This window comes from Choloepus didactylus, chromosome 2 (assembly GCF_015220235.1).
Source record: "Choloepus didactylus isolate mChoDid1 chromosome 2, mChoDid1.pri, whole genome shotgun sequence".
Classification (NCBI taxonomy): Eukaryota; Metazoa; Chordata; class Mammalia; order Pilosa; family Megalonychidae; genus Choloepus; species Choloepus didactylus.
Window position 1 is genome coordinate 58569152 of NC_051308.1, and position 11267 is coordinate 58580418.

Below are 11267 nucleotides of genomic sequence, written 5' to 3' on the forward strand. Positions count from 1 at the left end.
CTCATGTGGGGACATAGCAGCGCCTTACAAGACAGGCGCCCGCATGTGCAACTGGGCTCTCGCTTTGCCTCCTGGTTCTCTCTTTGGACTTTCATCTGGTGCTGGGTTTGAGCTCACAGCTGCCAGGTGGAATTAAGAAGGTCTGTCCAAGGAACTGCCCAGGACTCGGGTCACTCTGCCAGGGCCCTGGTTTGTGCAGAGACTGAGCCTCTTAGAGACAGTTCAGTCCTCTGCGCCCATGTCTCCCAGGCCCAAGACCTCAGCTGCTGCTGGGGGTGGGTGGGAGCCAGAACCTCACCCCCATCCCACCCCTAATCCTTCCCCTGATTTTCCTCCAAGGGGCTGTCTTGGGCCTGCCAAGTCTGGATGGCTCCCCCTGCTTGGCTGTCTTCTCTGTTGGCGTGGATGCCACTGTGTCCCCAGAGGGGCCGTGCCCTCCCTCCTCTGCTCAGTTCTTACCCCCCACCCCTGGTCCATTAGAGCCTCCAGGGGAGCCTGGCCAGTCCCCCCTCTGTGCTGCCCACAGCTGCCGCCTCAAACACTATGGGCCCGCTCACTCAAATCCGAGGCCATCTTGACCCAGTTTTATAGGAAGCCCCGCCTCTCCCTGCTCCATCTCCCTCAGCCCCCGCTTCGCCCTGGGAAATGGAGCAGGCCCCTGCAGAACACCCCATCCATTCTCTCACCCCTGCCACCATGGAGAAAGGAACCGCAGTTTCCTTAGTTCTGGAAGCTGCAATCTCAGGGAGGGAGGCCCTGGAGTCCTCTGGTCAGCCTTCCCCATTGCACTCCGAACTTCCTCAGCCCTCCCAGTGGCTCCTGGGTTTCCTCATGGAGAAATGCCTGTCTGGAGATCATGGATGGAATTGGCAACTGAAGCAAAATGGTTTTACAATGCCTTCCAAATCCTAAGGAATATGAAATGTGTCCCACACACCCCGAATTAAGGAGGTTGGAGCTGGGACCAGCCTCTGTCCCCTGCCTTCTCCTGGCTGGGGGCCTGGGAAAGGCACAGCCGTCTCATTCATCTGGGGAACAGGGTAGGTGCTGACCCACCTTTCTCAGGGCTTGTCATCCTCCGACGATGGACATGGTTTGAGATACGAGGATGAGCTGGTTCCCAGCAAGCAAGTTTCATGCACGTGGGAGACGCCTAACGGGACTTAAAAAACTTGTTAAAGTTGAAGAGAGAACAGGACAGGAGCATGTAAATTGCTGTGCTTGGGGCCCTCAGAACTGCCTCAACCTTTGAGTATGAGAATGTCCTGCCTAAGCCCGCCCTGCAGTACCAGAGAACTGAATTCCCAAAGGCAGCCCAGGGAGGAGTCGGGTGTCGCGCCATGCCAGGGGCTTTATATGTATCTTTTCTCACTTAATGATCTTAGTCCTGTGTGAGGGAGGAACCTTTCTTGTTTAGAGGTGAGGAAACTGAGGCTGAGAAGTCATGTACTTAGTGGAGGTCCCAAGATAAATGGCGAAGCTGGGATTTGGATGAGCTGGTTCTCCAAAGTACATGTGCTTGCCTCCAAGCTGAGGTGGGGGCTCAGTGGCTTTGCCCCCCACCTCTGGCATCAGGCTGGTCTCCTAAGGTCTGCCCTGAGGGGCTGGGGGCGAGAGGCAGCCCTGCCCCTGATCATCCCAGCTCGTGTCCACCGCCCACCACAGTGCCAACCTGCCCCCACCCCCCCCCAAGCCTGGGCCCAAACAGCAGTAGGACCCCTAAGCAACAAACCCCACATTGTTCCTCCAGCTGGCCCAGGCGGCAGGGACAGTGGCTCTTTCCCAAGGCCCGGCTGGTCAGCTGACTAATTCTGCATGCCGTCCACGTTGACAGGGCCTCGGAGCCACCATCTCGTCCCCTCCAGCCCCGAGCTGGCCACCCAGCAGGGGGGAAGAGCCAGAAGGTGGCCTTTGTGGGAGAGGCCCCCAAAGCAGGATGCTGAGGTGCCACCCCCTCCCCCTGCTGCCTCGAGTGTTCCACCCTCAGCCGTCTCCCTGTCCCTAACTTCACCTCCGTTTCCCCCAGCCTCCCCTCCTACACCCTGAGGAAGGAATTGGAGCATCTAGGACTGGGGTATGGGGGTGCGGGAAGTGAGGGAGTCGGGGGGAATGTAGAGGAAACCGTCCTGGTAGCTTCAGCGCGGCAAGCCTGCCCCTGGCCCCCTCTCCAACCTGTTGCCCCTACCCATCTTAAGTTTCTCCCAACAAAGCTGGGGGCTTCAGTCACTGTGGCAACAGGTCTGCTGAGAAATGGGTGGGTGTCATTCCCCAGTACAAAGGGTGTGGGTATGTCAGCGCCATCGCCTAGCAACCACCTCCCTCTCTTGGCGGCGTCACCGGCCCTGGGGGTGGGTGCCAGGGAGAGAACAAGGCCGTTAAGATCCCCGGGAGAAGGGGGGAGGGAGGTTTGGGCACCGGGCAGGCTGAGGCCAAGGGATGTGGGTGGGGTGGACGGAGAGGAGAGGAGCCTGGGCCCCACGGAAGCCCCTGGCCCTCACCAACCCTGGGCCCTCGAGACCCTCCCCAACCGCCCCATGTGGATGTCCTAGGTAGGCCTGGTGGGCTGAAGTCTCCACAGTCGGTCCCAGAGCTGAGCTCCAGACAGGGAGAGGTTGTTCCAAAGAAAGCTGGGTTTCTCCGGGACAGGAAGCAATTGGCGGTCCCGGCTGAGCCCTCATTTCTGGTTTAGCTTGTGCCAGCTTCTCAGGGACCAGGTACAGCTAAGGGTGCCCTTTGGAAGGGCCCAAGAGGTGAAGCTGGGGGAAATGGGAGTCCAAGGGCAGGAGACCAGCAGGAGGAGCTGAAGGATGTGTTGAGGGGTAGCATGCAGCTCTGGTTGGGGGCAGAGTGGGGATGGCGTGGGGCCAGGCAGGGGCCAGACAGCTGGGCCTTCTGCAGGCAAAACAGTCCTTCTAAGAAAGTGAACAAGAGCCACTCTCAGAGTCAGGGAGGCTGGGAAGCCCCGAGCTCACTGAGGGAAGGCCACTGGGTTCCCACAAATGAGGACTTTGTGGAGACAGGGCAAAGCAGAGGTGCATCTCCAGGGCCGCTAAGTTGGTGGCCTTTTGACTCCCAGGGACCCACTGGGCTTAGGCCAGGATGAGGCCTCAGTCCCCCAAGCCCCCCCAGCCCTCCATCCTCTCTGTCCCTCAAAAGTCATAAAGCCCTTAGGGGCCAAAGGGCACCAGGTTGAGCAGGACATGAGCCACAGGCCAGCAAGGGCAGAGGTGGTCAGGAGGAATTCCCCCGGCCCAGCCCCAGGGACGCTGGGGCCATCTAGGCACTGCCAGGAGATGGCACAAGAAAGTCCAGCGGGCACAGGGGTGGTTCTACTGAGTTTATTGTTTTTGAAGAAGGGCCTTATACAAGGAAACACCTAACAAGGGGGGTTGGGACAGGGTGACCTAGGGTACCTCAAGGAAAGGAGAAGGAAGGAGAGAGACAGCCTCCGGAAGAAGGGAAGGTGTCAGCAGGACTAGGAGTCCAGGGCCGGGACAGATCGCTCCAGAGAAAAGGGTGGTGAGCCAAGTCTGGCTGACCCCAAAGAGCCCCCTACTCCAGGATGGGGCCCTGAGGGCAGGGGGGTAGGGAGAGGGTGCTTGGAGAAGGCACAGCTTGTAGAGACTCAGGTTTTAAGGCCGAGCGACAGAAGTAGGGTTGGAACCAAGAGAGAGCAAGTGAAGTTCAGGCTCCCAGACGGTGGCACTGAGTTTCCAGGCAGCTCTAAGGGCCTAGAAGCATCACCACTCACCAGCTGAAAGGGCAGGGCTGGAGGGCCCCACAGAGTGACAGGGAAGGAAGGCCCTGCTTGGGGAGGGGGCTTTGACATCCCCAAACCTCAACGAGAGGAACCAAGTTCATCTCTGGACAGCAGGATGGGCAGAAAAGCAGGACCTATGGGGAAAGCAATGCCAGGCACAGGCTGGGGTGGCACCCCTCCCCGCCTGGGCCTGGCCTCAGCACGGCGTGCCCAGGGGCAGCAGCGGGGGAGACTCCCTGGGCTTGTGGAAGTAGATGGAGGCGGCCATCTCGGTCTTGAGCGTGTGGTCCGAGCCGCTGGTGGCCGAGGCGGCCGCAGCCCCACAGTCCTCACAGCAGCAGCAGCAGCAGCAGTCCAGGAAGGCCTGGCCCAGCGGCCTGCAGATGCACAGAAGGAGCACCGGTGTGACGGCGCCCTTAAAGAAGATGGAGAACTGGTTGATGAGGCTCAGCAGGTCCAGGGTCTGGCGGGTGAGCTCGGTGGACAGGTAGGCCACCACGAGGTTGCAGACATTCTCAGGCAGGGTGCAGAGGGCATAGACCACCGTCAGGCCCACCACCGTGCTGTTGAGCTGGCTCTCGTGCTGCTCGTGCTTGCCGGCCCGGCACTCGGGCTTCCTCCCCGGAGGGCCCCGCACCCGCCATGTCACCAGCTGGCAGGTGACGGTGAAGAGGATGGGCAGGCAGAAGTAGCAGCCGAAGTACCACCACATGCGAGCGTTCTGGTAGGTCATCACCAGCGAGTAGAGGGACTCGGGCAGGCTGGCCGAGGGCTTCATGATGCACGAGTCCACGGTGCCCGCAGCGGGGGCGGGCTCCTGCGCCAGCTGCCACAGCAGGAGCTCGGGCACAGCCAGCGTCATGGAGCCCACCCAGATGACAGCCAGCTTGGCCAGGATTGATTGACACTGCTCAATGGGCCTCACCTTGGGCAGGGTGCTGGTGGCCACGTGGAAGCGGTCGATGCCCAGGGCGCAGAGGCTGAAGGTCGTGACCCCCAGAGAGGAGACCTGTGGGCAGGGATGCGGAGGAAGAGGAAAGCATTTGGCCAACACCCGTGGGGACAAGGGAGGCTGCCCCAGCTTCTGGCTGTGTCAGATCATGAATCGAGAAAGAAGTATAGAAACAATAGTAAGGAAAACAACGGCCGTGTAGTGAGCGTTCAAACATGATGGGCATCTTATGGACATTCTCCCAGCAAATCCTTACAACAGATCATTTTCCAGAAACCGAGGTTCAGATAGGATGAGTGACTTGCCCAAGATCACGCCACTGGTGGATGGCACAGTTGAGATTTGGACACAAACTTACATGACCCTGGTCACCTTCTTTTCCTCTATGGCTCGAGGATAAATGGCCTGGGTCCCACAGACCGCTTACCTTCTCTGGGACATAGGAAAATCGTCAAAGGTGAAAAAGTTCTAGGTTTTTGCAGGTCCTTCCACTTCCCTCACCACATTATGGGCACCTCGTGAATGGTCTTGGGGGACATGGCTCACACATGCACACACACACTCATTCACACTCTCTCACATGTGCATACTCACACTTACACTCACACTCATGCACACACATTGTGCACTCTCACAATACACTGACACTCATTCATATGAATGAGTATTCATATACTCACACACACACAGGCATACTCACATGCCACATGCTCACACACTCTCACACTCTTATAGCACACTCACACACACACGCTGTCCTGAGAAGCCCGGGGTCTGGCTGTGCAGGGAAGCAGCCCCCTCCACGCTGGCTTGTGCCCACCACCCCCACCACGCTATTCACTTAGCGCTCAGGAAAATCACCCTGTGAGCCAAGAGGAAGAAGGCAGAGCAGCAGGGGAAGAAAGTGCCAGAGGCATAAAAAAGGGAGAACCCTCCCAAGCTATCAACGGAAGACCAACCACATGCCGGGGCTGTGTTCAGACCCCCCACCCCTCTGGCTGGGAGACACAATCCCTGCTTATGAGCACTGCCACCAGGCACCCTTTGTTAGCATCCAGCCCCCTCTCTGGCAGGGGAACCCAGGCCTGGGGCTTGGGCAAAAACACCAGGCTCTCTCCTTCCTTCCCTCATTCCAAAAAATATCTCAACATTTGCTCCAAGCCCCTGCAGGGGGCCATCCTGAGATGAACAGAGCATTTTGTCCCCCCAGCCCATCACCCACTCCAAGGGAGGACTCTCTGACAGCCCGTGGACCATCTCTCTCCCCCAGGAGGTCTGGAGGGGTGGCCTAGGGGCATTTAGATGGAACCCAGGATTGGGTATGTTGACACCCGCGGTCCATAGAGCCAGGCTTTCACTGACCCACCAGCCGCACGAAAACAAGAGCCTATCTGTGCCTGCCCCTCTCCCCTAGGCCATTCCCAAATAAAAGCCACCCATTTGTTGAATTATTTCCATTCCAAGCACTCTACAGACATTATCAATTTAATCCTTCAAGAACCCATGCAGAAAGTCAGTATTATTGATATTATTATTATTGTCTCCAATTTTACAAATAAGGAAACTGAGGTTTAGGCAAGTTAAGTAACTTACCAAGGTCACTCAAACAGTGAGGGGCAAAGCCGGGTCTCTAATCCAGGCTGTCCGATTCCGAAGTCCTGTGTCTAACCACTACACTTCCTGGCCTCACAGCTCACCTGGGTTGCGAGCACAGGGTGGTAAGATGCAAAGGCCATCCCCGGTTGTAAGGTTGTGGTGCCTTTGGGCCCCCATTAGGTGGTCTCCCTGGATTGGGAATGGCAGGGAAGGGCTGTGCCCACTGCTGAACCTCAGAGTGTATTCAAATATGAAATCATCTCCACTACACAGTGAATTGGGGGCAGAGCTGGGAATAGGATCTGTGTCCAGCTGCCTGATATTAATTCCTCCTCTACCTCCTCCACTGCCAGGCCCTGTCACCCACTGGGGAGGAGTCACAGCCCTCCTGTGCTAAAGCCTTCACTGTGCTCCTTTTTTTTTTGCAAAGCTGCATACTTCTTACTCGATCTACATAGAGGCAGCGGCCTTGCTATATCTTGCACAACACAGATAGTTGGTATATATTCTCAGGGTTTGGATTAAGCTGACTCTCTGTGATCTACACACCCATCCACACCCATGTGGATTTCCCAGAGCGTGAAGGCATGGTGGTGTAAATGTAAGGTATTAGAACAGCCCAGCTAGAAGGGGTCATCTGGTCACCCTCGCCATTGGGAGAGAAGGAAATTGGAGAGATGTGACCTTTCTGGTGACAGCCAGCATGTCAACAATGGAGCTGGGACTAGAGCTTCCTGCTAGCTCCAGCACCAGAACCAGACCTTCCCTTTCAGAGAGGCTGATGGCAATGGCAGCAATGATGACAACAGTCACAGTGATGAAGGGGACAGTCTTCCCTCCTGGTGTTTGCATCCAGGAGGAGTGGACACTGGGGGGATCTGGAGGATCTGTAGGGGAGAACTAGGAATGTCCTTTTGGATATTACTTAGACAGGCAGGATATTGATGAGTGAAAAACAGGAGCTGTGAGAGCAGGGCAGCAGCAGTGGGCACAAAGGGACAGAAAGAGGATGCAACAAAAGACACTGATTTCTCTGATACAATGATAAATGAGGATTAAGTCAGGGCAGTGTCCAGCTTAAGGTGCAGAGAAAGGGGAAGAGATCTGACTTGAAGCTGCTCACAAATCGGGAAACCAGGTCCAGGGGTCCTGCATAACTGCCTGACCAACTGCACCCCCTGGCCAGCCCAGCCCTCCCCAGGGCCACCAGGAACCAATACTGTATTCAACTCCTTCCCCAAGAGGGAGGAGAAGGAGCAACACAGAGCTCCAGACCTCTGGGGTCCTGGGCACTCACATATCCCACTTCCAAGAGCCTGATAGAGACCTTGAACCCCTTCCCCGGATTGCAGCCCCACCACCGAGCTCTAGCAGGACAGATGACACTCACCTCCATGAAGGGCACTGCCCGGCAGGAAATGTCACCCAGCAGCCTCTGCTTGGTGATCTCATTGAAGATGACAATGGGGAGGCAGAAAAAGAGGACCAGGAAATCCCAGAGGGCCAGGCTCGCGAGGATGGAGTTCCAGGCGCTCTTCAGGTAGTAGCTGTGCCACACGATGCACATGACTGACAGGTTGCCCACGATGCCCACAGCAAACAGCACCAGGGCCAGGAGCATGATGGCGTAGGCAGTGTAGGAGCTCTCGGTCACCGGGTACAGGGGGTTCTGAATCTGCAGCCTCCGACCTGGCCCCCCTGTCAGATTGCCCCGTGGCTCCTGCCTGCTGCCTAAGGTGCCCCCAGCCCTGTCTGGGTTGGGGCTGGTGACCATCGAAGGCGTGGTGGGCTGCAGGCCAGCAGGGTGGATGGGCCGGCGATAATCAACCCACTCCTCAGGCACATACTGCTGCATCCCCTTGGCCTCCTCATCCTCAGTGCCTCTCTTGGGTCGGCTCTGCTGTCCCCGGGCCTCGGTTCTGTGCTTGCTCGAGTGCAGGGGGGCACCCCCAGAGACTCCGCTCACCCCCACAGATGATACTGCAGCCAGAAGGACCACCAAGGGCCACAGCCACCTCATGGCGGCTGGATGCGCAGGGCGCAGCCACCCCAGGGAGAGCAGGTGAGGGCAGGGGCCCAGTGCTGGGCCAAAGCGAGAGGCAGCTGGCCGGCAGGTCCGCCTCCAGTCCGGCGTCTGGCATTGCCTGCCCGCTCCAGTGGACTCGGGCTGCTCCCTCCCACCCGCTGGCCACCAGCCGGGCAGGGCCCTCTGCTGGACACAGAGCACTCTTTGCTGCTGTCACCCATCTCACCCTCCAGGACCCTCCTTCCCAAGCCCACACGACCACAGCCCGGCAGGCCTGTGGACCCTCAGAAGCCACCTGCTCTGGAGAAGGAGTGTGACCTGCCTGGGGTCACACAGTGAGGGAGGGGCAAAGCCAAGATCGAGGCGCCGATCTCGCAGGAGATGATTCTAGACAGTGAGCACTACCATTTATTGAACACTTACTAGGTCCTAGTGCTTGGCTGATTTCCTAATATGCCCTCACAGCAGCTCTATGGGAAAGGTGCTATTAGGATCATTTTTCAGGTCAGGAAGCCGAGGCTTGTCAAGGTGAGTCCCTGGCCACAAGGCTGACCCTGGGTCTGACCCCGGAGTCTGTGCTTTCCACTCAACTGCTCTCAACAGGCAGGGTCCCCCTGCTCCATCTCCCAGCCACACAAACTGCCCAGAGGAAGTAATAACAACCAGAATCCCCACATTCTGACCCAGACACAGGTCTAAGTACCTGCTATGTTTTAGACACTCAGTTTGCAAAAATTTAAAAAACAGACCTTGGCCACCAAGGAGCTCCCAGTCCAGAGTGGGAAACAAACAAGCAAATAAAGAGTTATAACTCCACCTGATAGATGCCATGAAAAGCAATGGACATGGAGCTGCGGGAGCCCAGAGGAGCCTGGGGGGTTCAGAAGGCTTCCCAGACGAGGTGACATTTGATGGATCTCAAAAAATGACAGTGGCAGGGCAGGCAAAAGGGAGGGACAGGTGCCCTGGGTAGAAGACAGAGCTTGTACAAAGGCACCGAGAGGTGAAAGTGGGTGATGAACACGTCTCCACACAGAAGCGTGTGCATGCATGCTTGTCACAGCGCTCTTCGCAAGAGCAAAGAGGTGGAAACAACCCAAGTGTCCACCAACTAATGAATGGACATACAGAGTCTGGTACACACAGTGGAATATTACTTAGCCCTAAAAAAGGAATGAAGTTCTGATACATGCTGTGACATGGATGACCTCTGAAGGCATTATGCTGAGGGAAAGAAGCCAGCCTCGAAAGAACACAGAATGTATTATTTTATTTGTGTGAAAGTCCAGAATAGGGTGACAGAGAGCAGATTAGTGGTTGCTTAGAACTGGGGGTAGGGAGGTTGGGGGCAGGGAGGTGATGGGCGAAGAGAGGGTGATAGCTAAAGGGTACGGGGTTTCTTTGTAGAATAACAAACATGTTTTAAAATTGACTGTGGTGATGGTTTTAACATATCTGTGACTATACCAAAAAACGTTGAATTGTACACTTGAAATGGGTGAATTGTGTCTCCATAAAGCTATTAAAATAGATGTGGGAGATGTACCTGAAAAACAGCAAGTAGGTCAAGGTGGTTGAAATTCAGGAAGTGTAAGGAGAGAGCTGGAGGCTTGGGGCAAGAAACCCAGAGAAGTCAGCAGAGGGACAAGAGAAGGGACAGGGAAGGATTTTGTACTCCAGGCTAAGTAAGGAGTTTGGATTTAATCCTGAAGGCAATTTGCAGGTTTGGAAGTGTTAGACTGAGAAACAAAGACTTAGTGAAATTATTTTAGAGGGATCCCTGTTGGCAGCTGTGTTCATGACAAGCTGGGGCAGGAGGCAGCAGAGATGGGGCTACCTGTTAGGAGCTCTGGAGAGAAGCACAGATTCTAGGAAAACCAACAGCACTGCGTGGCTTTGGCTGTGCGTAGAGGGAGGAGTCAGGCTGGACCCCAGAAATGAGCAGACAGAGTCCACTTAATGGTGAGGAAAAAAGGAGGACACCCTGGTATGAGTGAGGAAGTAAAACTTCTGCTTTGCTCACCTGGAACTCCAAGTGGACGTGGGTCATTCCACTGAGTTGCAAAAAAGAATTATCCGCAGCCCACTAGAAAGACCACAGCTGCACGTGAAGATTTGGGGGCTTCAGCACAGAGCATGCAGTGGCGGTGGGGTGCACAGAGGAAGGGGTGCAAGGCCGAGGCCTGAGGAGCCCCCACACTCACAGCCAGCCTGAGGACAGGGCACTCATGGGGGAAATGGAATAAAAATGAGGAGGGGGCCAGTGGCCCTGCTCTAGCTCCTCCGAGGCTAGGAAAAGAAGAGAAACTGGAGCTGGCAGGCCAGGGTTAGAAGTTGCTTGTACAGTCAGTCAGCAAACATTTAACGGGAGCCGCAAGTAAGCAGGATCCTCCACCTTGAAGCAACTTTCCTAGAAGACTTCCTGCCCAGAGGGGCCGGTATGCTGTATAAAACATAGGAATTCCAGGAAAAAGGAGGAGAAGGAGGAGTAAAGGGAAAGACTCACTTGCCTTCAGACAGGGTAAGAGAATCACTTTTGACCTTCTTTAAATTGTATCCCTCCAGCTTCTCTTTGTTGAATCTGTTTTTGAAGAGATAGGAGACACAGCGGTCGGTGTCACAGCAGAGCTGCTGATGGTTCAGCTGGGGACTCGACTGCCCCTCTCACTGCTACCACCCAGCCAGTCCCCAGTTGTAGGGGAGAAGCCAGGATGCTCACCCACACATCCCACATCCTCAGGCAGGGTACAGGACTGAAGGAGCCACACAGGGGGACCCAGATGTCCTCCTGGGCATCGTGTGGCCCATCCTTGGAAACGTGCTTCCCTGATCCCCTGACCTGCCCCTGAGCGAGTTAAATCCTTACCTCCTCCAAACGCCCATGGCACTCAAGCTGCTGTCATTGGGGCTCATCACCTTCTTATCTTGTCGTG

The 11267-nt window shown here is 56.1% G+C and overlaps 1 protein-coding gene across 1 annotated transcript; it reads right to left on the bottom strand.

Moving 5' to 3' along the window:
* Positions 1–3324: 3324 nt before the first annotated feature.
* Positions 3325–8463, bottom strand: GPR37L1 (G protein-coupled receptor 37 like 1). The gene is made up of 2 exons (XM_037812194.1): positions 7699–8463; positions 3325–4769 (listed from the first exon to the last, which is right to left on the bottom strand). The coding sequence occupies exons 1-2, from the start codon at positions 8326–8328 to the stop codon at positions 3957–3959; spliced, it is 1443 nt and encodes a 480-aa protein (XP_037668122.1). The 5' UTR covers positions 8329–8463; the 3' UTR covers positions 3325–3956.
* Positions 8464–11267: the final 2804 nt, after the last annotated feature.

Coding starts and splice junctions, on each gene's coding strand:
- GPR37L1 (XM_037812194.1), bottom strand. CDS start 8,328: ATGAGGTGGCTGTGGCCCTTGGTGGTCCTTCTGGCTGCAGTATCATCT. Junction 4,770..7,698: donor GGGCAGTGCCCTTCATGGAG/GTGAGTGTCATC, acceptor CCCTGCCCACAG/GTCTCCTCTCTGGGGGTCAC.